This window comes from Gopherus evgoodei, chromosome 15 (assembly GCF_007399415.2).
Source record: "Gopherus evgoodei ecotype Sinaloan lineage chromosome 15, rGopEvg1_v1.p, whole genome shotgun sequence".
Lineage (NCBI taxonomy): Eukaryota > Metazoa > Chordata > Testudines > Testudinidae > Gopherus > Gopherus evgoodei.
The window spans coordinates 14,144,328-14,171,000 of record NC_044336.1 but is presented as its reverse complement, the minus strand read 5'-3'; the positions used below and the strand labels follow the sequence as shown (position 1 = coordinate 14,171,000).

The window sequence follows — 26,673 nt, the reverse complement described above, 5'->3', positions numbered from 1 at the left end:
TCCCAAGCTGTGTATTTTAGCATTCCCCCCACCCCCCACCCCCTGCTATATAGGTTCTAGCCGTTCCATGCAGCACTTCATCATCCCAGGAAGCCTGATTCTGCCCATGCCCACACTGGTGCAGAGCAGCTGTGCCCCCTGCTGGAACAATCATTCCACTGCTGCAGGTGGGCAGCCTCTCAAGCCCTGTGTTTGTGACAGGCTGACGCTGACCGAGGCATGGGGCGCTGTGCCGTGGTGGTGTAGGGGCAAGGAGCTGGCTGCCGCTGCGTTTCACCTGACCTACAGGAGTGGGTTAAGGACTCAGCTCTGCTGCCCAGAGTGCAAGTAGGGTGTGGGCTCCCCCACCCCATGCAGAGCTGCCTGCAGGGGGCAGAGCAGGACTGGCACTAGTGGGGCACACCTAGTGCTTGGTGAACCAGGCAATAGCCTACCTTGCATAGGGTCAGGCTCAAGGAGCTGCTATTACAGTGCCACCTCCTCATCACAGCCACGCGCCCCACCCCAGGCCACGAGCTGCTAGGCCTCACGCCATGCAGGGTGTGCTCATGGCTGCCTGGAGCAGGGAAGGCTGGTCACTGGCTCTGTGCTGCAGCTCTTGTCCCCCCGCCTCTGGAAGCAAGTGCAGGGCAGCGGCCAGCTCCATCGCCCAAGCCAGCGGGGTGTTGGATGAGGTTGGGCTTAGGTGTCAAAGGCCTGTAACCAAACATGCCTCGCTGCAGTGGGGCAGCCCTGTGGGAAACAACCGCCTGGGCCCTGCCCCCACGTACTGGTGCCTGCTGCCAAACATGTCCGTACTACACAATGGAACCGTTTGGCAGGAACCCAGCAGGCCAGTCAATGTTTGAGGAAAAGTTAACAAAAGCCTGTGGCAGCATTTTGACTCTTCTGTTCTGAACTAGGTTAGAGTTTGTTTTAAATAAATGTAAATGGCAAAATACCACCACCCCAGTGAAGTGTTTGTACCATCTAGAAATGAAACATGTCCATAGGGGTGAGGTGCTGAGGTAGGTTTCTAGCTGGTTGGGGTGCTAGTTCCTAAATAGAATTTGTCAGAACTGTTGTGAGCACTTTGATTTGGGACAAAAGAAACATCAAAATGTCAGCCTAGCCCAGCGACTGAAAATTTTCCCACCCTTGACCCGGTTAGTCACTGTAGCACCCATCCCTGCTCTGCTGTGCTTATGCGTCATGTACTTGTGTATATAATTTTGTCCCCCCAGCCCCAGAGAGTCCCACAGGTTACCTGGAGGCAATTTCCTCTTTATTGCTTTTACTTTTGTTGAACCATTGACCCGCAATCACAAACTTACTCCCTTTCAGTACAGCAGGGGATTAGCTTGTAAAGGGCTGGAGCTTTGTTTTAAATAAGAATAGCTTATTTGTGAGAACCTTAAAGTAGGCTTAGCTGGAGCACCCCCCTTGCCTTGTGAGTACAGAATGGAGCTGCCCAAAGCCACCGTGATGCAGGGACTTACGAGTGGGCCATGTCTGGAGGGACAACAGTGAGTACGTGCAGCACCACACCCTGCCAGGTAGTGCAAGCCTCATGGTACAAAAGCGGAGCAGAAGCCCAGTGAATCTGGGCCCTTACAACAACTCCTCCACCTCCGGCACTCTGGCGTTGACCCAGTCGCATGCCGTCACAGAGCAAAGGTAGGGGTGAAAGTGCACTGGAATGGGCCGGTACGGTGTACCGGTAAAAAGTGGCCACCAGTACGGGCCCATACGCAGCCGCCGTTAAAGAGCTGCTGCAGCAAAGGACCCTGTTTAAAGCGCTGCAAAAGGAGCAGCTGCCCCAGGGCCAGTGATTTAAAAGCTCAGTGTGGTACCTACCTTTCCTGGTAGCAGAGAGGGGAAGCTATCTAACGAGATGAACACTTTCCCTCTCCCCTGGTATTTCCACTATGAGAAGTTTAGTTACTTGTAGCAGTAACTAAAACATGGGAGAGAAGTAGGCATGGGGATGATCCCTTTAAGGCAAAGGGCACGCACTCTGCACCTGACTGCAGCAGCTGAGCAGACCACAGATCTCCCAGGCCCTGGCCCCAAGCCAAGGGCCCAGTCCTTGTCCAGAGCCAAATTCACGGGGCCTGGCTTTGATGAATTCAGGGTGGTGCTGCTCTGCAGCAGGAGTGCTAGTGATTTCCCCACTGTGGCTGCTGCAGTAGCTGCCCGGGGACAGAGTCCTGCGCTTACCCTTGTCAGCAGCTCTCCCCTTCCCACCCTTTCAGCTCTGTTCCCTCCAGCACTAGCGAAGTCTCACATGCTCCCTGCTGCTTAGACATTAGCTCCTGGAGCAGGAACAAACAGCTGCTGCTGCTCCAGCAGGGCCAGCTGGATAGATTTCAACCCCTACCCTACCCTCCGCCATGGCTTTAATTGCAGCTTTTTTTGGCCTCCCCCCCTCCCCATTCTCCCCTCCTGCACCACCTGGAGAGTGGAGTACAGCATGGCCTGCGGGGAACGCAGCCGGGGCACATCGCAGACCCTGCTGGCACCTGACAAGCTGCTGCCGACTAGCCAAGGTTGCTGATGCTGGGTTGTGATGGGAAGCAGCACAGGGCTCCCCCCATCCTCAGACTGAAGCCAGGTTGATGCAACAAACAGCTGGGATGGAGACAGCTGCAGCCTAGATTCACCCCCTAGGGTCCTCCTTGGCGAGAGCCCCTTTGCTGCCAAGGGGGCTGGGATTGGATGGAGTTCTTTACAACTGGCATGGTGGTTTGGACCCTGCTTCCGTGGCTGAGGCCTGCTCCCCTCTGGCCCGGTTCCTGCCCGGCTGTCATCATACACTCTCCTTGGACTGCTTCGCCCGCTGCTTGCGCAGCTTCACAAAGGCCTGTGCCTCCTTGTCCCCTTTTCTGGACTCCAGCAGCTTCAGGAGCGGGTCCCCTGGGGTGAGGTGAGAGAGGCAGGGGTTAGAAAGAAGGGGAGCAGAGAGACTGGTGCATTAAAGCCCTTCTTCTTCCCCTTTCCAGGGAAGCCTTCCTAGGAAACCCACATTCAGCCCCCATGGCTGATTCCAAGCGACAGCAAAGCACATGGCTGAGGGGGCTACAGCTTCAGCCATAGCAGAGTTCAGGGCCAGGCCGAGAACTACAGCTGCCCCGAAGTGACCCTAGAGCACAGACTCTATGGTGTGCTCAGGGGTGGGTCCCTGCACATGCCCCATCTGCAATGGGCCCCCACTATCAGAAAGCAGAGACGTCTAAGTCCCCCCCACCCAGGCCAGCACAGAGCTGGGTCCATCCCCCAAGGCTCAGTATAACAGGGCACTGGCACAGAGCCAAACCAGACACCCACTGGCAAGCACTCAGAGATCACTGTGCACCCTGCCGCAGGAGAAGGGCTTGCGACTGGACTGTCTAATGGCACAGCTGGGGACGCCAGGCTAAGTCACTGGCCCAAGGCAGCACAGTGAGGAAAGCAGCTCCAGGGAGGGGAGGAAGGTGGGGGCAGGGGAGCAGCTGGAGACAAAGCCATGGCTACCGGTGGGTTTGGGGTGCATCAGTGGTAACCGGGTCTGGGACACCCGGGCTGGGTCAGCCGCTTCCTCGTCTCCGTTCAGCCCTGGCACATCGCAGAGGGGAAAAAAGGCTTCTCCTTCCAGGTCATTGGTTCCCACCTTGTCGTAGTCGAACACTGTGAGCAGCAGGCAGGCGCCATCCTGCTGGCATTTCTCGGGAGGGACCAGACTGCAGAGAAGAGACAGGCACAGGCCTTCTCAGGCACGGGGCAGCCCACCCACCAGGAGCAACAGGCGGAGACTCAGATGGGTCCAAGCGAGGGGCTCAGACCCTGTGGGGCCCAGATACTATAGTGATGGGCAGCCTGTGACTACTGAAGCAAAACCCAGCTGGCAGTGAGGGGGCCAAACTTGATTGCCCTTAGCATCAGGGCAGAGGAAGCTAAACAGGAATTATTTATAGTGCCAGAGTCCAAGAGACATCCCTGCCCCAAGGGCTTTCAATTGGAGCAGTTATAGCGAGCAGGGAGGGCCCTGCTGCCCGATCACAGCCTCAGACTTGCCTATGGCTGGAGAACCCGGAGTCCTGTGCTTTATAAACCCACCTGTGAATAAGCAGGGGCTGGCCGGTAATCAGGAGAGAACACATGAACCCCATGCTCGGTACTCACAGCACTGGGTATTTCCCATTTGGTTCAATGTCCCCCACCCCCAACCTCACCCCTCTAATTTTTGTGCTGCTTTGGTGTAGTGCCCCCCGTCCCCCTGACCCCTCTCAGCAGGCAGCCAAGGGCTTGGAGCCGCTCAGGCAGGCAGCCCCAGCATTCCACACTGGCAGATGTTGGTCTGGCCCCACCAAGAGACAGAAAAGTACCGTGTGTACGGTTCATTTCAGCTGCCAGGGAAGGCCCAGTGCTCTGCCGCAGGTCAGGCTGGGCTCACCCTATCAGTGGGGCTTTGCACACACAAGCCTGAGTTTTAGGCCTTCTGAACCATGACTGCATTAATCACATCTGCAGCGTATGCGGATCTCTCTTCCCAGAAGGCCCCAGTGCAGGATCTGCCCCCCCCGGCGAGCAGAGGAGCAAGCAGATCCTGTTGGGAAGGGACGTTCTGGCCACTGGGTGGGGACAGCATGTCTAGGGAGGCTCTATGCTGGGCTGGTGCTCTCTGGGGAGCAGGCAATGGGAAGCAGCCAGGATGGCTGCTCATACGTACAATTCAAAGGCCTCGTCAAACAGCGGGTGGAGCTCGTTTTTCCAGCACTGGGTCGTGCGCGCCACCACCTCGGGGAACTCGTGTCGCGGCTCCAGGGTCAGCTGGACAAAGGGATCGCTGGAGCCTAGGGGGGCGGAGGAAAGACTGAGAGAGAGCACAAGGCTGCTGGGGGATCCCCTCACTTCCAAGGATCAGTGCTGTGTGCGCTGCTGGGATCGTTCATTCCACACTGGCGTGGCAAAGCCATGCAATAGCTGGTTTCCGCTCTCCCTCCCCCCCACACTATGGATCTAACCTCCAAGGGTGCACGGGGGCTACAAGGGGGCAGAGTGCGAGATTGGTTCTCTGGGGCTTCTGCAGCACAAGAGTTTCCGGTTTGAGGTCAGTTTCCCCTCCATGAACCCCGCTGGGGGCACATGTCCTCTTGGCGTCTGGACTCTTCCAATCAATGGACTAAACCTGGCGCTGGCTGTGTGGGATTATCAGCTAAAGGGGCTGCCACTGCGTTCAGGTGAAGTAGCAGTGACCTCTCCTGGATGGCTGCATGAATTACAGTCTGTTCCCTAGAGATCACCCCAGAATATCCAGGCCAGGGAAGAGGAGATGTGTGCATGTGGCTCTGAAGGATGCTAGTCTGATGCCACCCCCTTGCTGTGTGTGCACCCCACACATTACCTGGAGTGGAGACAAACTGGGATCAGTTCTATGAAGTGAGCTAGACCCCCTGCTTAATCTGCTAGGCTCTGTGTTGAGCTCATATGTTGCAGATAACAGAATTTCACAGGTCGTGACCAAACTAACTTCCCTGGGGTATCGGGCTCATAGCTCAGTGCTGTGCATAACTGACTGCAAAGGGGCCCCTCTAGGCCATGTGCCAATGCTTTCATCATTGCTCTCCCATACCCTGGAGCCACCAGCTGCATGCATCAGCTCTGACGCTGTTCAGGACCCAAGCAGCACCTTGGCGCTGACTGTTTCTGTAGCCTGTGGGCTCTCACCGTTCGAGTCCAGCGGGATGAGGTTGACAGCGTTGAGCACTTCAACACGGAGCTTTTGTTCCGAGGGGCGGTAAAGAGCTTTAATGGTCACTGCACCGTACTTCTCAGAGCTGATCTCCAGCTGGGACGCAAGGAACGGAACAAAACAAGAGTTCGCCAGTTACGTGAACCACTGGTGCTGCCAAGGGGTGAGCACGGGGGTGCATTATCGGGGTTCAGCACCCAGCACCAGCATCACCACAAGAAAGAGATCCCGACACTTCGGTACTGGGGTTAGGCATGCGAAAGGTAGACATGGGAGCGACTGTCCTCTCAATCTCATCCGCTAAACTCCAGATCACCTGTCCTTCCCCGTCACTCCACCTCATCCCTCAAGATGGCTAAGTAGCACTTTCTCCATCCCCAGGGGACCCTGCCATCCTGCACTGTGGGAGCAGAGGAGAGGAAGTGGAGGATGGGAAGCTCTTGTGATTTGATTAGGAAGGTTTACAATCAGGTCCTGGATTGTTGACTGTTAGCATATGTCTACATTGCAATAAAGCACATGTGCTGACCCACAAATGAGGGTCCCAGAGACTGGGCTCCCCCTGCTTGGCTATACTGCAGTCTTATAGCCCCACAGCCTGGGCCCATGACCCGAGTCAGCTGACACTGGCCAGCCACGGGTGTTTTGTTGCAGTGTGACCGTAGAACAACATGTAACGGTCAGGCCTAGCTTACACAAGGAAATACAAACAGAAGGGTTGTGTTTTGTAAAGGGACCGTTTAATGCAACTCGCACTCACAGGACTGCATAACTTCCTGCTTTATTTAACTGGATCACAACTTGGGGTGGGGGGAGGATTCCCACTGACTAAAAAGGAAGTCGGTGGGTGGGTGGGTGTGATGCATGGCTCCAACCCATCATTCACTAGTAGCCCAGTTAACCCCATCATGACCACTTTCCTACATATGACTATGGAGGAGTGCAGCGAGGGGACAACCCAATGGGGGTGGGCAGGGTAACGGTGCTTTATTGGGAAGGGTCAGGCCAGGCTCATCACTCTCACCTGCTCTCGGATTCTCTCGCTGAAGTAGCTCTGGATGAGTTTTCTGCTCGTGGCAGAGCGGAGCTTCAGCCCTTTCTCCAAATCCTGAGAGAACAGGGGGTAAGAGGAGAAACACACCCAGTCAGGCACTCAGGCCAGCAGAGATCAGCACTCACATCCGCGCTCTCAGACCTGAACTCAAACCCAGAAGTCCCCAAGAGGGAGAGCAGCAGCAGCAAGAAGCCACCAGGAGGTTTAGGGTGGGAGGGCATCGAGGAGCATTCTCTTCCCATAACCGTGCCAACATCTGCAGGAGAAGACAGCCCCTGGGAGCCCAGCGGCACCTGCCCCACCACTGCCACCTTGGGAACATTTCAGTGGAAACATTCTAACATGAGAATGGCCATACTGGGTCAGACCAATGATCCATCTAGCCCAGTATCCTGTCTTCTAACAGTGGCCTGTGCCAGGTGCTTCAAAGGGAATGAACAGAACAGACAGTTGAGTGATGCATTTGCAGTCATCTAATCCCACTTCTGGCAGTTGGAGCTTTAGGGACACCCAGAGCGTGGGGTTGCATCCTTGACCATCTTGGCTAATAGCCATTGATGGACCTGTCCTCCATGAACTTATCTCATTCTCTTTTGAGCCTCATCACAGCCTTCCCGGCAAGTTCCACAGGGCGACTGTGAGTTGTGTGAAGAAGTACTTTTTAAACCTGCTGCATACTGATATCATAGGGTGACCCTTGGTTTTCATGTTATGTGAAGGGGTAAATAACACTTCCTTATTCACTTTCTCCACCAGTCATGATTGTATAGACCTCGAACATATCCCCCTTTGGTTGTCTCCTTTCAAAGATGAACAGTCTCAATATTTAATCTCTCCTCTTATGGAAGTTGTTTCATACTCCTAATCATTATTGTTGCACTTCTCTACACTTTTTCCAATTCTAATGCATCTTTTTGAGATAGGGAGACCAGAACTGCATGCAGTATTCAAGGTGTGGGTGTACCATGCATTTATATTGGCATTATGATATTTTCTCTTATCATCTCTCTCTTTCCTAATGGTTCCTAACATTTTGTTAGCTTTTTTGACTGCTGCTGCACACTGAGCAGATGTTTTTAAGAGATCTATCTACGATGACTCCAAGACCTTTCTTGAGTGGTAAAAGCTAATTCAGATCCCAACATTTTGTGTGTATAGTTGGGATGAAATTATTTTCCAATGTGCATTGCTTTGCATTTATCAATTTCATCTGCCAATTTTTTGCCCAGTGACTCAGTTTTCTGTGGTCCATTTTTAGTTCTTTGCAGTAAGCTTTGGACTTAACTAGCTTGAGCAATTTTATATCATCTACAAACTTTATCACCTCACTGGTTATCCCCTTTTCCAGATTGTTTATGAATATGTTGAAAAGCAGTGGTCCCAGTACAGATCCTTGGGGGACTCTGCTATTTACCTCTATCCACAGTGAAAACTGACCATTTATTCCTACCATTTGTTTCCTATCTTTTATCAAGTTACTGATCCAGGAGAGCATCTTCCCTCTTATCCCATGACTCCCTACTTTGCTTAAGAGCCTTTGGTGAGGGACCTCGTCAAAAGCTTTCTGAAAGTCCAGGTACACTGTACCCACTGGATCACCCTGTCCACATGTTCGTTGACCCCCTAAAAGAATTCCAATAGATTGGTGAGGCATGATTTCCCTTTACAAAAGCCGTGTTGACTCTTCTCCAATGTATTGCATTTATCTATGTGTGTCTGATAATTCTGTTCTTTACTGTAGTTTGAACCAATTTGCTTGATACTGAAGTTAGGCTTACCGGGCTTGCCAGGATCACCTCTGGGGTCTTTTAAAAAACATCGGCATTATGTTAGCTATCCTCCAGTCATCTGGTACAGAGGCTGATTTAAGCGATAGGTTACACATATCCCAGTTAGTAGTTCTGCAATTTCATATTTGAGTTCCTTCAGAACTCTTGCGATAATACCATCCTGCCCTGGTGACTTATTACTGATCAATTTGTTCTTCTAGTGACACCTGTCTGGGACAGTTCCTCAGATGTGTGACCTAAAAGGACTGGCTCAGGTGTGGGGAATCTCCCTCACATCCTGTGCAGGAAAGACTGATGCAAAGAATTCATTTAGCTTCTCCACAATGGCCTTCAGTTCCCGCCACTCCTTTAAGACATCTCCCTGATGAGAAGGGCTAGTGATTTACTAGGGGGTGCAATAAAAGCTTAGGGAACCAGCAGCTTTGTGCGCATGCAGGCCCCCTCCTATTGGGACCCCTTGGCTGGAAGATCACTCTGCTAGAGCCAGCTGTGACAGGTGCAGGAGCTTCTTACCGTGAATGCTGGCGTGTGCCGGGCATCCCTTGGCAGCCCGCAGCCCCCAGCGTCAAAGCAGTACTCCAGGTTCTATGGGAACCAGAGAGGAGTGAACAGTTATTTGCTGTATGGAGACCCCCAAAGCCAGGCCTCTGCCCCATGCTTGCTGCCAGATGCTACCTACCTGCAAGGCGATCTGCAGCTTCCTGTAGTACCTGGAGGAGTTTTGCTGCTGGTTGGCTGCAGCTGTCAGTTCATTCAGGATGTGGTTCCAGAGCAGCTCCAGGAGGCTGTAGTGAGCGGGGGAAAGGCAGAGAATGGATTGCAGCACACAGCGAGTTCTAAAAAGGCCAGTGCAGCACAGCAGATACTGTCAGTCTCTGGGCGGGAAAACCTAGGACCCTACTGCCTCAGTGGAGACATGAAGCTGTTGGTCTTAGCTAAGACATAAGTGAAGAGAAACCTGGACCAGAAAAGGAGGAGGGGAAGTGAAACGTGTCAGTGTGTGTATTGGCACATACTTCTATTGCAAGCGGAGCGCAGGCTGGTTCCGCTGTAGTAGAATAGAACAATCTATTGCAATAATAGCCCATACACTGCAGACTGGGGTGATGGCCTCAGCCCATACACTTTCAGATCAGAAGGGACCATCATGATGATCTAGTCTGACCTCCTGCACCTTGCAGGCCACAGAACCTCACTCACTCACTCCTGTGATAGACCCCTAACCCCCGGATGAGTTACTAAGTCCTCAAATCATGGTTTAAAGACGTCAAGTTACAGAGAATCCAGCATTTACACTAGTTTAAACCGGCAAGTGACCCATGCCCCACGCTGCAGAGGAAGGTGAAACTGCCCTGGGTCTCAGCCAATCTCACCTGGGGGGAAATTCTTTCCCAACCCCAAATATGCCGATCAGTTAGACCCTGAGCATGTGGGCAAGACTCATCAGCCAAACACCTCGGAAAGAATTATCTGTAGTAATTCAGAACCCTCCCCATCTAGGGTCCCATCACCAGCCATTAGAGATATTTGCTACTAGCAGTCACAGATCGGCTACATGCCATTGTAGGCAGTCTCATCATATCAGCCCCACCATAAATTTCTAAAGCTCTGCCTTGAAACCAGTTTGTTTTTTGCTCCCACTGCTGCCCTGGGAAGGCTGTTCCAGAACTTCACTCCTCTGATGGTTAGAAACCTTCAGCTAATTTTGAGCCTAAACTTGTTGCTGGCCAGTTTATATCCAATGTTAGCCCCAAGGTTATGACAGCTCTCAGGTTAGCATGGCAGGTGAGAAGAGACAGTAAGTGGGGAGGTAGCACTCTATCCCTCAGCTCAGTGCTGAGCTGATGGCCCAGTACAGTAGTGGAAAGCACCATGGTGCTGGAGACGGCATCCAGGGGGTAAAGACTTAACACGAAGGCCCTGAGCACGGTGGTGATCAAAGATTCCATGGTATTCTTCACAACTGCAGGGGTGTTTCCTGGGTGGTAAGCTGGCTGGGTCATTGTGGTTAGTACAGTCCCTTTGCCTGAAATCCCCCTCAAACAGCCTGTTGTGTGCAGTGATTCTGGGCTAGAAAGGCTGCCGCATTCCACCCCAGATGTGGTTGCATTTCAGCAGTGGGTGAAGGATCTCCATATATGTGGTCTGCAGAGTGCTTTGGGATCTTCAGGGACAGAAGGGTCTATATAAGGTAGTGTAGTTCCTGAAGAAGAGAGAAATGATTGCAGTGGAGAAAGCACCCTACAGTGGGCTGCTGTGTGCAATGAGCCACGACCGCAGTGAACCCATTGGTCCAGTCCACAGCAATAGACTCTAGGCTAATGGTGTTGATAGAACACTCCCCCCTTGCCCACATCCAGCCCACGGCTGACCCATGTGGTCCCAACACCGCAGCTCACCAGCTAAAGTTCTCCTGGACCAGATGCTGGTTCATGTACTTCAGCTCCGACTCCAGGAACTTCATTAGGGGAAAGATGGACTGTGGAGAGGAGAGTCAGGAAACTCAACAGGGAAGGGGTTTCTCAGGCCCCTGCCTCCAGCTGGAACTTCTCTGCCAAGCAGCTCCCAAGCTCTTTGGGCCCCTCTGCCATTTCCCAGCCCGAGAGCTCAGCTGTGCCAGCCAGCACCTGCCTCCTACTCTGTTGTGCCCACCTGACCCTGCAGTGGAGCTGGGGCTGCTCCAGGGAGGCTTGGAGTGGCATGTGTGGCTCTTGTTTTGGAGAGAGCTTGTGCGCCTTTGGGCTGGGTCTGCCGGGAAGCAGCAGACATTGACAGGGGGCTCTGGGTATGGTAACCACTTTGACTGCTCCATCTGGCTTCCCAGCCAGTGCAGGGTGTGTGTGTGTGCGTGCACCCCTAAGATCTCTCAAAGGCATGGGGCGGGTAAGAGGGCTGGCACAGCCTGAGTGGGGAGGAGGTGGAGAGCTACAGCCAGGAGCCAGCAGGGGGTGCTGTGAGTACAGCAGAGGAGGACCCTCATGGGCCTCTTGCACTTGGTATATGATGAAGGGCTGGGACAGACCCCAGACCTTGACACAGGCTAGTTCCTGGTACTGCCTGTGCCAGGGAGCCTGACAAGGTGTCTACCAAAGAGCCGGTACAGTTCGGAGCCATGCAGCAAGCAGCGTGTGCGTCTCCCTTCCCCCAGGAACCAGGCTGGCCCCAAGCAGGAGGGGTGAAGCACTATAGGGCATGCAAACCTCTAGCAGCAGTTCCCAACTATGGTGCAGCTTTGCTGCGGTGGGAGGGAGGGGGACTCCTCCCTGTAAACTGTCCGTGACAAATTATTATTGTAGGTTTTTATGGCACCCCTCGGCGTAGCAGCCAGGCATCGAGGTGGACACGGAAACATAGAGTCAACCCATCCACCCCACACTGAGGCAGGACTGGGTATTCCTAGGCCATCCCTCACAGCGTGTGGCACACCGCTGGGCTACCGAGACATGCAGGACACTGGGCAGAGCCATGCTGTCCCTGGGCTGACTGTCTCCCACAAGCAGCACATATCAGGAGTTGGCACCTACATCTTCTGGATCATTAGAGTCACTGGAGGCCGCCAGCTTCTGGATGTGCCTGGAGATCCCGGCATCCAGCTGCCAAAGAAACACACACTTAGAACTGTGGGTTTGGGCCCCCCATGCCCGAGGTTTCTGATGAAGAACCTGCCATGTCAGCTTCTTAAAGCTCAACCCCTTCATCACACAGCTGCATCTGCCTCCGGCACCAAGGGTCCCTGATCTCCCTTCCGAACGAGGCAGCCCACCCAGCCCAGCAGCTGGGAGTGGCAGATTATGCCCTGCTGCCTCCAACACGTCACTGGACTGGGTCCCTTCTGACAGCAGGGCAGTCCCAGGGAACGAGCCAGCAAGACTTAGCTCCATACTATTGGCATCTCTATTGGCCAGACCCAATGACTAATGGAGCCTATGAGCATATTTCCATCGGCTTCAATAGGCTTTGGATCTCACCCTATTTAACTGAGTCTTCACCCTTAGCCCAGGCTGGGGATTACCTTTTTTGCCAGGTTCTGCACCACATCTCTGATCTCGTGGTCGAGGCAGGTGATGGTGCCCTGCAGCTGGTTGTGCAGGGTGTGCTGGATCTGCTCCGGCTCAATGATGCGCTCCACTCGCTGCTCCAGGCGCCCCCAGTCCAGCTGCGCTGGCAGCTTCAAGATCAGCAGCCGCAGCTGCTCCACGTTGTTCACCACGATGCAGAGCTGGGGCAGGAGGGAAGAGGAAAGGCCCCACGCCGGTGAACACGCACTACCCTCGCTGCCCGCAGCCTGCTCCCCCTGTTCCAGTCCCATCCTCACCCCCACACCTGGCTCGGCCCCCTCATTCGCACAGACCCATCAGATCCACAGGGGGAACAGCACCCATAGGCCCATCGCGAAAGGCACCCTACACCCAGCGGGACATCAATGAGCAGCCTGGTACAAACAGCTGCTGAGACACAAGCCGTGTCCAGCAGCACAGACAACTGGGGAAAGTGAAGCAGAGAACTATTAGGCTCCTGCCCAAACCAGTGGCAGATCCAGATCTCAGATATCTGACTTCCAGACCTGCACTTTAAGATCACACTATGATGAATTGTCTGAGCTAATCAGAGGGCAGGGATGGCACCCAGTTCCCATGCTCAACCATAGCTGGGCATTTATTTCCTTGCATTCTGGTTGGACAAGGCTGTAACTAAATGTGTAACAGGCAAGCTCTGCAGCTCAGCCCCATCCCCTTCTTTGGGGAGGTAACAATGGTCTGATCCTGGCCAAGACCCCACAAATTGGCCCCAGCTGGTCGTGGCTATGAGCCACCGAGTGCAATCAGAGACGCACTGGGGAAATGCATGCTGAAGGTTGGGCCAGCATAGGAGACATTGCAGGCAGGTGAAAGCTGGTGAATGAGATTATGGTCCTCGTGGATCCTTGGAGCAGGACAGCAAAAGCAGGAACCATCCAGCTCTTGTAGGTACTTATCTGGCCCCTGTTACTATGGTATCTGAGCCCCTCATAATCTTTAATGTATGTATCCTCAGAGCACTTCTGTAAGGCAGGGCAAGGCTGTTATCCCATGGTACAGATGGCGAACTGAAGCACAGAAAAGCTAAGTGATTTGCCCAAGGTCACCCAGTAAATCCATGGCAGAACAGGGGATTGAAGCCAGGTCTCCTGAATCCCAGTCTAGCACTAACCACTGAGCAATTCTTCCTCCTTGGTTCCCCCACCAAGAGATCAATGAGAGTTTCCATCCCAAAATGTCCCAGGACTTGCACAGAATCCCCCAGTTCAAATTCACCCCCTTCAGAACTTGGGCCACTCACCTGCCAATGCACCCCGCAAATAGGACTATAGGGAACAAAGGCTGGGATATTATTACTCCCATCACCGCACTCTGGTCACAGGCCACCCCCTGCCCCTGCCCCACATGCTGTCTCTAGAGACTGCCCTAGCTCCCTGGACAGCCTCCCAATCCCTCTCCTCTCCCTGAATTTCCAGCAGAGGCCGGCACTGATACTCACCCTGTTGGCTGCATCCCCCTCGTCCTGCTGCTTCGATGACAGCTCCTCCGCCCGGGTCTTGATCAGCTTGCAGTATGTGAGAGCGATTTTACACATGTCCTAGGGGATAGAGCAAGAGGCAGTGAGCTTGGGTAATGCACAGAGGACAGAACACTGCACAGGTTTGCGCTGGGGTAGATGTCAGCTTTACCACCCCAGATCATGCCAATCGGCCATTCTCTCTGCAGTCCTGTCTCTGAGACTGACCTATGTCTGATGCTTCAGAGAAAGGGATTAAAAACAACAAAGCACTCCGCCGACATGTATGGGGTAGGAGAGGAATTCCTTCCTGACCTCCTGCGGCTCATGCTCTGAAGCATGACATTTGATCACCACTTCTTAGCATAGTTACAACTTGCTATTACTGATCCAGCTAGACTGTCCGACTATACGCACCTCAACAAACTTCACCATGATCATGAAGGCTTCCTCTGGGTCCGGCCAGTCCAGCTGCTGCCAGGTTTTAACAATCTGAGCATAGCACGTGGACAGGTCAACAGTGGACGTGCTGTGTTTATTCAGCTCCCCCAGAGGCATCAGCTAGATGGGTGGCGACAGAAAAAACATTTTACTGAGAAACTTGCAAATAAATCAACAAACTAGTTCCAAAGCCAGCTCTTATTGCAAAGTGGCCCCTTTTCATCTTCCCCCTGACCCTTCCCCTCCTCTGCTCCCCCCGGTCACTGGTCTGGGACCTGGCAGTTTTCTCTTGGCCACAGCATCAGCATGTCATGGTAGAGGAGGAGTTAATGGTGCTTCCTCTTGCCAGGGGATCTATCCAGTCGGGGTCACATGGGTCCCTCCATGAGGCTGAGCCCTGTTGTTTCAGGGAGGGAAGGCAGCACAGGGGAGACACCTGGACTGTGAAGCTCTCTGCCCATAAGGTAGGTGCAGCACGGGCAGAGGTGGCATTGGCTTCCCCCATATTGTCCTGCCACCCATCAGGCCTCACCCGCCCTGGCAGGACAAAACCAAGGGAGACTGGGTCTCTCCCCTTCAAGGTCCATTCCATCCTTGGCCTCCTTGCTGAGACTGCCAACAAAGGGAGCCAATTGTGGCTTGTGACAAGGAATGAAGCAGAGGCTCATCAACTCGTTTCACACAGGCTGCCACGGAGCCATGAGACTACAACAGGGTCAGCAATGACGTGATGCTGTGAGGGGACAGGGCTTCGGAGACTGTAGCGAGAAAGGGCCCTGGGGTAGGAAGGATCAGCTGTTAGAGGAAAGGTAGATTCCATCTGTCACCCCTGTGCCCCTCATAGGGGTTGCCTGCCACAATGGCTCTCAACAGGGTAGGGGATTGTTGGGGTGCAGGAGACTGATATTGTAGGGGTCCCAAAGCCTGCTGATCCTTAGGATTTCACATAGTAGCCAGGGGGGAGTCCTGGGCGAAAAGAATGGGCTGGAAGCGAAAGATGGGTCAGACAATGACAAAAGCTGGAGAGCCTCAGAAAGACTGTGGGGAGTTTCTCCCTCTGTGGCAATCTCACTGTTACCTGGTCCACCTGGATCGCTCTCTGAGTCCTCTCCAGCGCTCTCATGTAGGTCTTCTGGAGCCACTTCGGGATGGCTTCCTTAAACCACTGATGGAAGTCAGCCAGAGCAAGGGGGCCATCCCTGGGAATACAGACACACGACTGGTTTCTGTGCTGCAGCAGAACCAAGATGCGAGGCTACTTCCACTTCCAGTAAGACCTGAAAATACCTGAGAAGGCAGCGTTCACAGTACATCCTGCACAGCTGCCCACCTGGCAACACAGGACAGAGATCCATAGGCTGGCAGAAGAGTAGCCTAAAGTAGTAGCTGAGCCATGTATGTAGCTGCCTCTGCCTCCCAGAACCCCACTTGTCTATATCTGGAGTTCTAGCTCTCTGAAGGCCTGTTCAGCATCATGCCTGAAGTGTGGCAGGTGCAAGTTACATGAAAATCCCCACGTGGTCTGGCATTTGTTTATATCGTCACTGCACTAATCTAAAGCAACAGGTGGCTGGGCCAGTGAACTGTCCGATTCCACTCAAATCTACACCAATTAGCCCAGCAGAAAATCAGCCGCTGAGGTGGTCCCAACCCCTTCCATTTCCCTGGTGCTGCTAAGGTTTATCCCGCTTCTGTGTGACTGGACTCTGGCTCGGGTGAGTCATTACCTCTTGAACAGGAAGCTCTTCATCCGATAAAGCTCCTGCAGGCTTACGTAGAGCTGGAAAAGGCTCTTTGCTGTGAGCTGGGACATGCTGCTGTCAATCTCGCTCAGCTCTTCCTTGACGTGACATGACACCTGCAGGGAAAAGGAACCGCAGGGAAGGCGCTGAGGGCAGGAGGGTTAATGAGAACGGATCTATGACTGCTTGCACTGCAGTGGGATCAGGAAAAGGAAATGTGCCATCCCAATTAGATGATACAACACACTTTCCTCTTGCCTGATGTGTAAGTTGGGGACACCAGCTGTTTGAGGGCTCGAGGGGTTTGGATAATACAGTCAAAACCTGTTTATCCCCATTTCATGGGCCCAGAGAATTTCAGCAACTTGGTCAATTTACAGACTTGCAACTGACTCAGTTGCAAAGCCAGGAATCAAAGCCAGGAATCGCTACTCCTTTGCTTTAGCCACTAGGCTGCACTGCCTAAACGTGCCTTTCTTAAACTCCTGGCTAGTCCCAGTGTCTAGGCTTCTGAGGCTGGGGACAGGATTAGTCCCTCCCTCACAACCCAAGGATGCCCATGGTCCCATATCCAGGGTTTGGAATAGAAAGATTTCTCCATCACTTTCCATGAGCCCTTGAGGAGCATATGGAGTGCCGGGGGGCACCTTAGATTCTTCCCTTCCTCTGACAGCTGGCTAAGTGCCTCGGCACTGGTTTATTCTCTGCTGCTCTGACAGGAGAGCCGGGAACACGTGCTCACCAGCTCCTGTAGCTCCAGGTAGGCAATGGAGAAGAGATCCACCTTCACAGTGCTGCAGGGGAGAAACAGGAGGTCAGGAATCTGCCGGTTATAACTCACTGACCAACCTGTCAAAGCCAGTGCAATTAACCCTCTCCCACCCGAGCCCTTGGACATGAACTAGAGTGACAAAAAGCTACAAAACTAAAACAATCTGAAAGACTCCAGCTGGCAGAGCCAGTAATGCTGGAAAGCAAGGACATTCGTAGTTAACCTCTGCTCCCTAAACAACAGGCAACTGTAGTATGTAACAAACCCTGAGGGAACGTTTCCTGGGGCTTTCCAGTCTCATACTTGGTGTCACAATCTGTTTATATTTACAATGTTCTTTTGCAGCTGGGAAATGTGCTTTGGAGCTGTTGCCTTCAGTGCCCTAAGCAAAGCTGCTGAGAGAGCACGGGGCAGATGATGGGGAGCGGAATGGGGGAACCATCTACCTACTTGGTGAAGAATTTGTTCCAGGTTTTGTGGCATCGTTCGAGATCTCCATTCACCTCCATGAGAAGCCTGACCAGTGCTTTCCCATTCTCCTCCATGGTCTGCAAAGGGAAGGATGGAAAGTCACCCCTTGGTTTTGGTGCCAAGGGATTTTGTGATGAATCAACGCCCTCACCACTGTTGTATCTGAGCAGATCACAGATTTACCTTCTCCATGCCACAGAGAGGTAGGGATATATCATTACCCCATTGGGGAATTGATGCACATAGAGTGGTGAAGTAACTTCCCCCAGATCACACAGTAAATATGTGGCAGGTATGGGCATTGAACCCAGATCTTTACTGTGCTAGTACAGTTCCTTAACCACAAGGCCACGCTGCCAAGCAAAGGAAAGACGTTCTTTGGGAGACTGCTCCATTCTGCATTTTAATGGGAGACACGCCAAGTGAGCAGGAGTGACCTGCTCAGGCAGACACACAAGAAGGGAGGGGACCAGAGGCAAATGGCAGCTGTTCATTTCTTCTTATGGGGACAGTTGTTTGCCTTCTACCCCAGCTGCAGTTGCTCAGCACCTCTGAAAATTGGGCTCAGGGTATCTTTTAGGCATCCAAAAATCACTGGCCACTTCTGAAAACGGTGACCTGAGAAAGTGTCACTTCCCTCTTCCTACCCAAATGGCCCCTCAGCCAGGCCCAGCAAACTGGTGTATGAATGAAAGGGGGATCTGACCTTCTCCATTGGCTTCACGTACTGCTTCTGCATATAAAACCACTCAGTGGTTCCTAACTGCAAGAGAACGGGACAAAGAATGAGGGGAGAGAAGCAGGAGCTGAAGAGACTACCCGGCCGCCCCATTCACCCTGGCACAGCAGAAACACAACACAACACCTTCATTGTGATTCGAGGTGGAACGCAGGTCAGGCTGGCAGCCCAGAGACACACAGCACAGTGGAGAGCGGGACTCAGAGCTCACCATCCAGGCTCTATCACTCACCCTGAGCAGGCACCATGCTGTCCTGGAGGGAAAGGAGCGCCTTGCACTTCTCTAGAGGGGTCCCACTGGGCAGTCGAAGGCGCAGTGCGAACGAGCTTTGGAAATGCCAACTCCCACCCCCTCTGCTGACATCAGGTCAGGACTCAAGGCCTTTGCACATTGGCATAGGGGAAGGACAATGCTCGCGGCTCCAGGAGGAAGTCAGAGGAACCGCTATGGCAGTGGTTCTCAACCTATTTAACAGTGTGGACCGCATATGCAGCTCTCTATGTATTATGTGGGCCACATCCACACAATATATATACTACCTGTATATTCCCAAGGATGTCACATGGGCCGTAGCTGTGTGCTGACTGGGCTGCAAACACTGCCCTATGGGTTGGGGGAGGAGAGGGCACAGAGGTGGTACTGTACCTTGAGAGCCTCCATCACCATCTGCTGAAGGTTAGGGGTCAGAGTACAAAGTTCTTGGAAGGCCTTCATTTTACACATCTGGACCAGGACCCTGTGAAGTGAGAATCAGCGCTAAGTTACGGCACAACCCAAAGAGCTTCAGAAACGAGAGCTTTGCCACCAGCAAAGCAACATCTCCCCACGCACACTTTCCTCTACAGCGCTTCTTTCAATGAGAGGCTCCCTGTAAGTTATGGCCTAGCTGCCAGGTCACAGGCAGAGGGACAGACATGTTCTTATGCTGAAAGCTTGGGAGAGGACCGAATCCTAAGGCTTCTTCATCAGGGCTCTGAGCTTGGCAGGACTTAGGGCCCAGAGCCCAAATTCACCTCCCATGAGGTGAGAAATACCTTGGGGCAGGAGAGGTTAAAGGGGACGGTTTGGAGTTAAAACAAACAAAAGCCCTCACAGTGTGACAGCTGCCTTCATGGCCAACACACCAGGGGATGAACTAGGGACCTACAGAACTAAAAGCATGAGCTGCTACAGGTTGCACTAAAGAATCAAACCTCCCTAGGGGGCTATAACAGACTCATCTCTCCCCCCACCACAGAAGGGACCTGTAACAGGAATTGACCGGGGGGTTACATAAACTCCAGAGAAAAGTGTTATCCCACAGCATAAAGGCCTCTATTTAACCCAGTCAATGCACACCCAGGAGGAAATACTCCCCAGGCATCACAGGAAGAAATGACAAGATGCCAGTTTACAATGGGGGAGGTCCCTGGATGTCTGTCTACTTCCTTAGGGGACAGACCCGCCAGGGAAAGGCAGAGGAGAGGAGACAATGAAGGGAGCTGGGAATGGAAGTGGGAGAGAGGTTTTCCTGTAGAACAGTCTCCTCGGGGGAAGCAGTAGAAACTCCAGTACATGGAGTGTCAAAAGGCAGACTAGATAATGTAGCATAGGGAACAATCCCACACTAGCCCCAGGACAATGCGGGGTGTGTGTGTGTGTGTTTCTTTTCTGATTGATATGATTCTGTTTACGAAGCATTGCAGCTGGCTGACCTGAGCAACGACTGTAGCCTGTGCGTGGACGTAGGGGAAGAGAGCGGGAAGACACTGCGGTACTTCCGGAGGAGAGAGATTCCATAGGCCAGCAAGGACTGGAAAGATTCGGCCAGCTCTGCCTTCTGGAAAGAAGAAATGGAAGATGCATTAGCAGCGACAGCGACGTTGTGATGGTCACAGCACCTCAGGTGGACACGTATCCCCAGCCAACGTGGCCTCACTGCTGAGGGGGGCTATTTCTGGATTTTGCAACATGCATCTGTCTCCAAAACCATTTTAAGAATGATCTGCCGCACTGCAAAGGGAAGCACTAAGGAACACCAGCCCTCCTAGGGAGGCAGCAGCCTCTCGGAAGTGAGAGGGAAAAGCAAAACTGAATCACCTCGAACGGATTTCTAGACTAGTTTAGGGTCTTAAAAATCGTCTAGGTGCTTGAGGCATTGGTAAAGGCTCCCTAGTTAAGGCTGAGGTGAGTTTTGCATTTAAAGCAGAGATTTAACCCCCCATAATGAAAAATACAGCAATGGTGAGATGTTCCCAGGCAGGGAACATGGACACAATTTAACGCCCTGAAGGTGACCTAGTAGCCAAAGGTCTGAGGGCTATCTTAATGGGGCCAGAACTGGGTGAGTAGACAGGCAAGCTGGACACAGGGATGGTGTTATTTGTAGTTTTTGACTGGAATAGAACCACAGAATGGGTATAGCATAAGCAGCAGCAGTGCAAGCCTCCACTCCAATGGGCCTCAGCAGATCACCCCCTGGTGGGAGAAGGCTGCACAATGTCCATGGCCCATTCATGTGTCGGCCTGTAAAGAGGTGGCTGATAAGGGTGCCAGGTACCATGGTGGGGGGTGGTTTCCTAGGAACACCAGTACTCTGTGAATGGAACTGGGAGCAGCCAATGAGGAGTTGCCAGATGGTAAAGATATTCAGCTACTGCCTTCCTGGGCTGGGTTTGAACCGGTGACCTCGAGGTGAAGGACTCTCATCCCATTACCAATCCCAGCTTCACCGAAGGGAAGGGAACAAAGTCTCTCACCCAGAGCAAGGGACTCCATTTGTAGAATGGCTCCCCAACATGTCTGCCACTTAACAAACCCAGCTGGTTGGGGTGAAATCCTACCCCAAAGGCTCAGACCCTACAGCTGGTTCACGGAGAACCAATAGCCATGTTTTCTAGCATGATCTGTTCCCTGCAAAGGAAACCATATAGGCATGCCATCCTCCTAGGAAGGTGCTGAAGCTACTCACAGAAGCCAAAGGGAAGAGCAACCCAGAACCACCTCAATCTGATTTCTAAATTTCGACATGATCTTAAAGACGGTCTGTATCATTAGGCGTCGGCAGTGGCTCCTTAGCCCATGGGCAGGTTTTTCACCTAGCTGGCATGCGCCATGAACTCCTGCTGCAGGGGGCTCCCACCCGAGCAGAACCAATTTGCGGCATTTTTCAACCAGCCAATGAGGAGCCGAGAGAGCTGACGTGAAGAGGGTCCCCCGGCTGTCATGGCTGATAGGAGATTGCCCCCCGCTCCCCGGATCTCTGCCCCAAGCTTGGCAGTGGTGTCCGCGTGTACCTGCTCGGGTCGCAGCCTTTCCTGGATCCACTGGTACTCGATGCTGGTGATCTGGTGGAGCAGACAGCTGCAGTTGAACTCTAAGCTCTGGTAGAGTTTGCTGTAAGCCAGCCACTGGCTGTAGTGAAATGGAAAGAGACACACTGTGAGATGGTGGGCGCGTAGGCCAGGCCCAGTACCCTCCTCAGGTAGAAACACGTTCTCAGGAGGAGGGATTCAGGCTCATATGCTTCTTATTACCCCAGGAGGCCAGAGTCAGCCACTCCCCAAGATTCGCTCAGGCCCAGAGCTCCTGCCCTGCCTCATCCCTTTCCAAAGTGCAGTGCTGCACCCGCAGTGTTCACATGGAGGGAAAGAGAGGGGCAGGGGAAAGGAAAGAAGCTTGGGATAATGGTAGTGAGAGGCGAGTTCTCCCCACTGATCAGTAGCTACGGCCGCAGCTGCGTTAGCAGAAACGGGCTTCCTGGCGTGTGTTCACAGGCAAGATGGTGAGGGAGAGAATCCCAATAGTTCCGCTACCATAAACATCCAGGGAGAGCATGTCCCGGGGTGCAGTCAGTGACATTTGTCTAGAGCGATGCATGAGGCAGAAGTGACCAAACTCATGGAGAAGAGCAAGGAAGTCAGACTACTGACCCTGCCACAGGTGTAGGCATCTGCAGTTTAAAACTAATAATATTAATGCTATACTTTGTACTTCCATAGTGTTTGATATCTGGGGATCTCAAAGCACATCACTAAGCATAGTCTGGCTTCACATACCTGCAAAATAGGGCAGTGTTATTACTATTTTACAAACAAAGGCACAGAGAGGTCAAGGGACTTGCCCAAGGTCACCCAGAATCAGTGGCAGAGCTGGAAATAGAACCCAGGTCTCCTAATTCCCAGATGCCATTGCCATAATCATTACACAATACTGGCTGAGTGCATGTGGTACTTACGCCATGACCTGGTGAAAGTCAGACAGGTCTTTCTGAGCGGCGTGCAGGTACAGGATCGTGCTGGCATGTTTGCTCAGCTCCCCATCCCAGGAAGTGCTCCCAGCCTGTATGGGGAAGGTAAGAGCGAGAGAGTTAATCCTGCCCCGCAGAAGAGAAGAGAGAAGAGTCTCCTAGAGCCAGCCATAGAATTTGGATCCTCCTGTGATTTGTACTTGGTTTTCATTTGCCCCATCTCCTCTCTCAAGCTCTAGAGTGGGCCCTTCACATGCCACATGGTCATTGCATCAGTCCAGGCAAATACCCACATGGTTCAGATACCCAGAGGCTCAGACTGAGGGATGAGCTTACTAGGAAGGTAACAGAAAGTTCTGGGTCAAGTAGTTGTTGCAAGAGTGAGGAATATGGCTGCAGATCGGCTGGCACTGGTCCAGGTTTCATGTCATCTCACACAATCGCCATAGAAACCAAGGTCATTTAATGCAGACATCAAAGGAAGGCCTCCTTCTGCCTGTCCCAGGTGGACATTAAAGATCCCAGTGTGCTACACAGCATGTCCCTTCTCAGCTGTTGTGTTGGATGCCTGCACCACTGGAAGGAACTCATCACTTTGGAAAGTCTCTTGGGATACACCCAAAGGCTCTGAAGAGAGAGACAATCCGAGCCATCTGCACTGCAGCATGAAATTAAATCCTCCCCTGGCTCCCACCAGCTTCCCTAACCCTTGCTGGCTTCACATGTACCTGGTGCTGCAGGATCTCATAGAGCACCATCTGCTGCAACAGGTGGCGATGGACGGTGTAACTCGGCTGGGTCTTGCTCAAAGAGGTGGCCCTCTGAAAAGAGGAACAAAAGCTGGGAGATGGCTCAGAGCATGAGATGGAAGGGAGCACGTCTCCACGGGACACCCAACATCCAAGCCATCAAACAAACCTGGAGCCGGATTTAGAGGTTCCTTGTTTAATAGCAGGACTTTCGGTTCGTATCCAAGCAACCATATCCTTTGTGGGAGGTTTGACACTGCCTCCTGTAAGACTTAAACCAAGTGCCCTGGTTTTCAGGGCAATTAATCACCAGGCACCATTGATGCTGAAGCCTAGACCATTATTATGGGAGGACCCATAGAGATGCTAGAGCGTTCCAAAGAGAAAATGGAACAAATAGGATACAAGAGAATGAACTCCCCACTCCTCATCACTACAGCAACCAGTGGGCCTTCTGCACCTTCGTAACCTCCAGAGCAGCAACAGGCTCGGCCCTGCTGATATACCCCTGGCAAGCAACCCACAGGCCTAGTGTTCCTGTTTAATCTCCTCCCTTCACAAAAAGCTCCTCCTACCTTCTTGTGAGTCATCAGGAACTGCAAGTGGCACTGCCCGCGGTTGGGGTAGGTTTCTGTCCGGGGCTCCAGGTTGTACCAGTGGTCATTCCTGCAGTGCAGGTCCTGTAGATAGACAGAGGGATGGATGGTTGTCAAACACCGGAGCATCAGCAATAGGGGGATGCCCATTCAGAGAATAGGATCCATCACATTAATATGGCAGGAATTCATAATATTAGACAATTAACATTTATATTTAATTTAAAAAATAACCCACGGGCTGGAGACACTTTTCCTTATTTCCTAAATTAGTCTCATTTTTCAATACAAAATCCGCCACTAGGAAAGCTGTTGTAAATGTCAGCATTGATCAGGATCAATAAGTCTTTGCTTATTTACGATATAGCTGAGAATTACACTAGAATTACCTTGGTCTGAGAGATTGATGACTGCCTTGTGGTGTGTGTGGGGTGGGAGGGTAAGTGAAGGCCAGCAGCCTCAGTTAGTCATTAGTTCCTTAAGGAAGTATGGTCTATTGGTGAGAGCATGGGCTCAGGAAACCTGGGTTCTATTACTGGCTCTGCAGTTGATTGGCTCTGCAGACCTCAGTTTACCTTTCTGTCACTTGGGAATTACAGTGCTGCCCAACCCCTGTGAGATTTAATTAATGCTTGTGACATGCTTTGAGAATCTCAGAGAAAAGATGCTATAGAACAACAGAGCATTATAAGCCTACACCCCCACGCCCACCTGCAAGCGAAGAACCACGTTCCCAAGAAAGTCATCCTGCCCTTTGTCCTTCCGAGCATCCTTAAATATCCTGGAAAGGAAGATATAAATCAGCTGGGTGAAATGAGAAAAACCTTTTCCTGGGAATGTAAAACATCTATAGGCTGTGCAATGCACTAGAGGGACTAATACTGCACTGGGCCCAGGAGATGGGTGTGACTGGAGAGAACATAAGAATGTACGGATGGTCTGACCTGGAATAGTCAATGGTCCATCAAGCCTAGTATCCTTCCTTCTTACAGTGGCTAATGCCATGAGCTTCAGAGGGAATGAACAGAACAGGGAAGTAAACAAGTGATCCACCCCATCGTGCAGTCCCAGCTTCTGGTAGTCACAGGTTTACAGACACTCGGAGCATGGGGTCGCGTCCCTGACCATGCTGGCTAATAGCCATTGATGGACCTATTTTCTATGAAGTGATCTCATTCTTTTTTGAACCCAGTTATATTTTTGGCCTTCACAACATCCCCTGGCAAAGAGTTCCATTGATTGACTATGTTTTGTGTGAAGAAATACCTTATGTTTTCTAAACCTGCTATCAATTTCACTGGTTCTAGGGGTAAAGAACAATTCCCCGTATTCACTTTCTCCACATCGGTCATGATTTTACAGACCTCTATCACATCCCCCCTTAGTCATCTCTTTTCTAAGCTGAACAGTTCCCGGCTTTTTAATCTCTCCTCATATGGAAGCTGTTCCGTGCCAATAATCATTCTTGTTGCCCGTCTCCCTCTTGTTTCTATCATTCTGCAAAACCCTTCTCCTTCACCTGGGAGTCTCAGCACCAGAAGTTAAATGACCTACTAAACTAGGGAAGCAAATGATAAGGCACTTTCTCAGCATCTCCTTCTCAACATTGGTGGATGCAAAGTGCCTGTAGGGCCGGAAACAGCCTGGGTGCAGAGATCACAAACACTCAGGGGTGGTTGAAACTCATTTTCCATTCCAATATTAGGCACACTGCGCAATTTAATATGCAGATGAGTTGTGGCCCAAGACATGAGCCCCTGGTCCTCCAGGTGCTCCTGGAAGTCAGGAATTTGGAGACCACTGGCTCTACGTCACTATGGGCATGCCTACACTGCATGGCTGGCTGCCTGCCTTCGTCCAACCCCCCTATAATCCACATTGAAAGCTCTCCAATATGCATATAGGGGAGCATTGTACCCATAGGTGCTGACTTTGTGGGTGGTCCGGGGCTGGAGCACCCACAGGGAAAAAATGGTGGGTGCTGAACACCCACCGGCAGACCTCCCTCCCCCCCCCCAGCACCTGCCACCGGCGGGCCCTGCTGATCAGCACCTCCCCTCTCTCCCCGTGCCTCCCACTCACCACGATCAGCTGTTTCACGGCAGGCAGGAGGCACTAGGGGGGAGAGGGGAGGAGCAAGGACGCAGAGCACTAGGGGGAGGGGGCAGAATGAGGCAGGGTGGGGGTGGAGCGGGGGTGGGAAGAGGTGAGGCAGAGCCTTGGGGGGAGGGGTAGGGGGAGGCAGGGCCTAGGGCAGAGCTGGGGGTCGAGCACCCCCGACACATTGGAAAGTCGGCTACTGTGATTGTAGCGCACTTGAGCGCCCATCCTTGAGGTATGGGGCAGAGTGTATGCTGAGCCCTGACCTGCCCCCTGACAGACCCATGGCTTGTCCCAGGATTGGAAGGGACAGAAGTGAGCAGTGTGCAGAGCCAGAAGCACCTCAGCTTAAGGTATGGGAGAGCTAAAGCCATTTCTACAAAGGGGTCCAGGGAAGACAGACAAGTTCTCCCACAACACACAAAACAATTCCTAGAGAGACTCCAGTTGATGAGGAGCCATGAACTCTGGGATACGCCCCCAGAAATCCTTGTCCCAGCCACAGGTAGCTGCGGCACCAGTGTGGACACAGCTAACCAGGCATGGGTTCTGTGGCCAGGTGGACTCTCGGAGCAGGGTTGGCTAACACACACCCACATGCACATGAGTCAGGACACGTGGTACACGTGTCACAGAGACATGATGGCAGAACTGTGAGTGGGAAGAGGAGGCTGTGGCCCAGCAAGGAGGTGTTCATCACTGATCAGAGTCCTTGCCACATCCAAAATTCATCTCCATGTGCCCT

At 52.5% G+C, this 26,673-nt stretch overlaps 1 protein-coding gene across 4 annotated transcripts in view; it reads right to left on the bottom strand.

The window, feature by feature from the left end:
• Positions 1 to 1,245: 1,245 nt before the first annotated feature.
• The window catches only part of UNC13D (unc-13 homolog D), a 50,997-nt gene continuing 25,569 nt past the window's right edge, over positions 1,246 to 26,673 (bottom strand). For all 4 annotated transcript variants that reach the window (XM_030535059.1, XM_030535058.1, XM_030535057.1 and 1 more), the window contains 24 exons: positions 24,540 to 24,609; positions 23,808 to 23,912; positions 23,212 to 23,304; positions 22,472 to 22,575; positions 21,531 to 21,648; positions 19,950 to 20,074; positions 18,901 to 18,991; positions 18,222 to 18,278; positions 17,495 to 17,592; positions 17,015 to 17,066; positions 16,258 to 16,388; positions 15,609 to 15,729; positions 14,507 to 14,650; positions 14,072 to 14,170; positions 12,567 to 12,773; positions 12,079 to 12,147; positions 10,954 to 11,033; positions 9,234 to 9,339; positions 9,068 to 9,139; positions 6,735 to 6,818; positions 5,686 to 5,806; positions 4,688 to 4,811; positions 3,493 to 3,698; positions 1,246 to 2,895 (listed from right to left, as the gene is read on the bottom strand). In XM_030535059.1, the coding sequence (XP_030390919.1) occupies positions 2,789 to 2,895; positions 3,493 to 3,698; positions 4,688 to 4,811; positions 5,686 to 5,806; positions 6,735 to 6,818; positions 9,068 to 9,139; positions 9,234 to 9,339; positions 10,954 to 11,033; positions 12,079 to 12,147; positions 12,567 to 12,773; positions 14,072 to 14,170; positions 14,507 to 14,650; positions 15,609 to 15,729; positions 16,258 to 16,388; positions 17,015 to 17,066; positions 17,495 to 17,592; positions 18,222 to 18,278; positions 18,901 to 18,991; positions 19,950 to 20,074; positions 21,531 to 21,648; positions 22,472 to 22,575; positions 23,212 to 23,304; positions 23,808 to 23,912; positions 24,540 to 24,609 (2,584 nt within the window). In that variant the 3' untranslated portion in view covers positions 1,246 to 2,788. The remainder of the gene's footprint in view (positions 2,896 to 3,492; positions 3,699 to 4,687; positions 4,812 to 5,685; positions 5,807 to 6,734; positions 6,819 to 9,067; positions 9,140 to 9,233; positions 9,340 to 10,953; positions 11,034 to 12,078; positions 12,148 to 12,566; positions 12,774 to 14,071; positions 14,171 to 14,506; positions 14,651 to 15,608; positions 15,730 to 16,257; positions 16,389 to 17,014; positions 17,067 to 17,494; positions 17,593 to 18,221; positions 18,279 to 18,900; positions 18,992 to 19,949; positions 20,075 to 21,530; positions 21,649 to 22,471; positions 22,576 to 23,211; positions 23,305 to 23,807; positions 23,913 to 24,539; positions 24,610 to 26,673) is intronic.